Below are 1,819 nucleotides of genomic sequence, written 5' to 3'. Positions count from 1 at the left end.
TCCTAAATGATAATGGTCTAAGAAAGCCTCCATTGTTACGAACACTAATGACAATGTTTCACTCCTTAATTCTGATCCTGAGCTCAAGATAGGAGTCAAAGGCTTAACTGACAGATTGTTGAAGCCACTGAAGATTGTTTGTGTTTGAAGAAATCCATCATAATGTGCTTATTAAAAAAATGACAAGCTATTTTGAATAGTAACCACAGATGCTCCTGCTAACTTAATGGAAGTGCAGAAAGAGTTTATGTAATTCCATTTGGTAGGACAAGAACACACTGTATACATAGATAATAATAGGGAGGATGTTGAGAAATGTGATAGCCTATAACACTGAAGGTCAAAACACAGCTAATTCCAGGGAAAGAAACTGAGTGGCTTCCTCCTAAATGTACCAGAGTTGACTAGAGTACAATTAAGTATATGAAGATATGATAAATTAAACTTCAGCAATAATGTAGACAGGCATTCTTATATAAAAGATGTGCAAAGTGGAGGGAGCATCTGGACGAGGGACACACCCAGGTCTAACAGCATATTTAATGTAGAGTCCAGACCATAACATTAAAATTCAGAGAATCTGCTCAGCATAACTCAGCTGAACTCACATCTCTCGTTAGAATGTCCTACAACTGCTGCTCTGCAAACTTCTCCTCCCACTCCTTTGTGGGCTACCTGCACTACCCAAGCTCCCCCTGTGGCTCTTCCTTCCCCAGCAACCTGGTCTACAGCCCTGACCTCTGCTCTCCCAGCACCTGCCAGCTGGGCTCCTCTCTCTACAGTGACTTTCAGGAGAACTGCCATGAGCCCACCAGCATCCGGACATCCTATGTGGTGTCCAGTCCCTGCCAGACGTCCTGCTACTGCCCCAGGACCTCCTTGCTCTGCAGTCCCTGCCAGACGACTTACTCTGGATCTCTGGGCTTTGGGTCCAGCAGCTGCCGCTCCCTGGGCTATGGATCCAGTGGCTTCAGACCCCTCAGTTATCGAGGCTGTGGCTTTGGGTATGGATTCAGCCGCCCAACCTACTTGGCTTCTAGGAGCTGCCAGTCTTCTTGTTACAGACCAATTTATAGATCAACCTTCTGTAGGTCAACTTGCTGAATTTCGAGACCTTTGAAGCAAAATGTCTTAGTCTCTACTTAGAGCTGCTATCATAGGCTTTTGCAGCAGTGTTAGCTAACTCCTCTCACCTTCAACTCTTCATCTTTTCTCTGGCATCTAGCACTGGCTTGGAAACTAGCTCTTTCAGACTGTGAAATTAATGAATGGTCAAAAAATAGAGTCAAATGTCTGTAATTTCGAAATAAGTAATTCATTATTACATACATTCTTCTTACAAAATGTACAGAAGTTCAGTTTTGTTTGACCTAATAAATTCGTTTTCTCTTGCATCCAATATGTGCTCATTGTTTTTTATTATTTTTCAAAGTTTGATTTTTGATGTCTTTGGGTTTCTAAGACCTCAGAGTACCTTTCCTAGGAAATCCATTTCCCTAGGAAATGTCATTAGACCTGGTGTATGGAGAGATTCTCTGGACACGCCACTGACTAAGAGCCAACAGTGAATATCTTCTACCATGAAAACTGGTTGGATTTTTAAGTGTTATTGAGACTGTACATGAATTGGAGTCAACATTCTCATAGTGTTTTTGGGAAGACCCCTTACATCAACAACCATATCTGGTTTTTTAGTATACATTTTCAAAATGATATTGAGTTAGAGTTTGTTCAGAAGATATTGACAAGGTGATTAAATATTTTAAAAATATGTAAAATATTTTAATATATAAAATATTTGAATAAATCTGATATGTTG

The 1,819-nt window shown here is 40.5% G+C and overlaps 1 protein-coding gene across 1 annotated transcript; it reads left to right on the top strand.

The window, feature by feature from the left end:
* The first annotated feature begins 582 nt into the window (after positions 1–582).
* LOC123642659 (keratin-associated protein 13-2-like) lies at positions 583–1,311 on the top strand. Its single transcript, XM_045557965.1, has one exon. The coding sequence runs from the start codon at positions 622–624 to the stop codon at positions 1,102–1,104; it is 483 nt and encodes a 160-aa protein (XP_045413921.1). The 5' UTR covers positions 583–621; the 3' UTR covers positions 1,105–1,311.
* Positions 1,312–1,819: the final 508 nt, after the last annotated feature.

This window comes from Lemur catta, chromosome 1, assembly GCF_020740605.2.
Source record: "Lemur catta isolate mLemCat1 chromosome 1, mLemCat1.pri, whole genome shotgun sequence".
Taxonomy (NCBI): Eukaryota; Metazoa; Chordata; class Mammalia; order Primates; family Lemuridae; genus Lemur; species Lemur catta.
Note: the sequence above shows the minus strand (reverse complement) of the source record. Positions and strands in the feature narration are given on the sequence as shown.